We start from the raw sequence: 1,811 nt of genomic DNA on the forward strand, positions 1-1,811 counted from the left end.
CCCTTCCTCCCCACTACTTGTATTTCTAATCCTGAGTTTTATCCCTCATTTTTATAGATTATGATTTTGGAGATGTCTTTCCAGCAATGCAGACCATGCCCAGCAGAGACTGGGAAGGTGGGACATACTCATCTGTTACAACATTTTGATTTTCTCTCTGCATTGCTGCCACCTGAAGCTTGCTGCATGTTCCCTGGTTCATTTCTTTAACAAGTAACCACCACATCTCGATGGAATTCAGTAGAGGCAGCAAAGAGTGGAAAAAGATTTTCCCCAAGGTGGGAGGTTGTGTGTCTCACCTGTGAGACCACATCCAAAGCTTTCCCTAAATCCTGGCGTATACAGGTGTGCTCACCTGGCTGTATATCCCGGAGCAGAGGGATGTTTTCCTGCCTCTGATGATGTCTCTGTCTTCTAAATGTGTCTGTGCTCAACCTAACAGACACGAGGCTGCAGTTTCAAGTGCAATTCTTTGGCTGCTCGATACGTTACGTGTTGATAAAGGAGCCTTTATACCAGATTATGAAAGAAAAGCTGCACAATCGCCCCCGCCGCGAAGCTGGCAGGCAGGGGCCGTCCAAAATCAGCGTGACCTGCCAGCTGACCTCACGCTGAAAATTTCCTCTTTGGGGTAAAGCATGCAGGGTGCTGATTGAAAAACTGATCCAGCTTCATTGATTTTCTGAAAGCCCTGGAAAACAGTTGAATTAATTCAGCTTTCTGTAATTTGGGGGCTTTTTTGCAGGGATTAATTTGGGAGATTTTGTTTTCCTTGGACCTTGCTCTCCTGTATCAAAACATCTCTCTTGGAAGCCACAACATCCAGCGCATGGCTGTGCTCAGTTTGGGTCACAACACTTCTTTTTTAAATTTTTTTTGGTTTTTTTTCCATTTTACCACTTTGAAAGCCAACTTGTCAGCTCTGTCTGGCTTTTATGCTCAAGAGCACGTGCCCATTTTAGAGGAATTTGTTCTCCTTTTTCCACAGGCAGTCCCTGTGCCTATCCTTTGCCTGTCACAGGAGTAAGAGACCTCTCTGCTTTACCCCTGGAAGAAATACACCCACACTCTATCCTTTGCAGCTAAAAGCTGGATGGAGACTTGGATCTGAATTCCCTTGGCTGGTACCACCTGAATATTTGGGGAAATTCTGCCTGAATTCCATGCAGATGGCTCTTGGGCTCTAACACGCTCCCTCTCATCTCTTTTTTTTCTTACCCCACGCTCAGAGATGCTCACCAAGATGATTTAACATGTCCCTGAAGCTTGAGCTTACACCTAGAGGGTACAAACCACATTTCCAAACCCAACACTCAGGTAATAACTTAGCTGTGGGTGCTGGGTGCAGGTTGGGAGAAGCCAAGGGCTGCTGGGCACAGGTCCCTCTGGTTTTCGGAGGTGTGCACGGCTCCCACCTGCAGATCCCGGTTGCAAAGCCGGTGTGATCCACCGCTGCGGAGCAAACCTCGGCCATAGCAAAGTGTCCATCCAAACCCCCTGCCAGGTTGGCTTCCTGATGAGTCCTTGTTGTTTGTACACAGAGCAAGAGGTTGGGGAAGTTGGGGGCAGTTCCTGCTTTTTTCAGAAAATACATTTTGGGGTAAAATTCTGTATTCTGGACAAAGATTGTTTTGTCTCAACAGAACCAGCAGGGGTTAGTGAGGTTCATTTTGGTGGTGCAGGCTAGAAGCCTGAGGCTGAAACAACTTTTAAATGTTTTATTTTCCCTTTAATGTAGACATTAAAAATCTCCTGTACTTCCCTTGGTGGCGTTCACACCCTCCACTCTGCGGGGCAGGTGTTGCAGCAGG

General features: G+C 46.9%; 1 protein-coding gene across 1 annotated transcript in view; it reads left to right on the plus strand.

The window, feature by feature from the left end:
• Window positions 1–57: 57 nt before the first annotated feature.
• The window catches only part of PLEKHM2 (pleckstrin homology and RUN domain containing M2), a gene marked incomplete at both ends in the record, with an annotated part of 7,373 nt that continues 5,619 nt past the window's right edge, over window positions 58–1,811 (plus strand). Inside the window, one exon of the mRNA XM_010166567.1 lies at window positions 58–117. Within this exon, the coding sequence (XP_010164869.1) occupies window positions 58–117 (60 nt within the window). The remainder of the gene's footprint in view (window positions 118–1,811) is intronic.

The sequence above is a fragment of the Antrostomus carolinensis genome, unplaced genomic scaffold, assembly GCF_000700745.2.
Source record: "Antrostomus carolinensis isolate BGI_N321 unplaced genomic scaffold, ASM70074v2 scaffold44094, whole genome shotgun sequence".
In the NCBI taxonomy this organism is placed as follows: domain Eukaryota; kingdom Metazoa; phylum Chordata; class Aves; order Caprimulgiformes; family Caprimulgidae; genus Antrostomus; species Antrostomus carolinensis.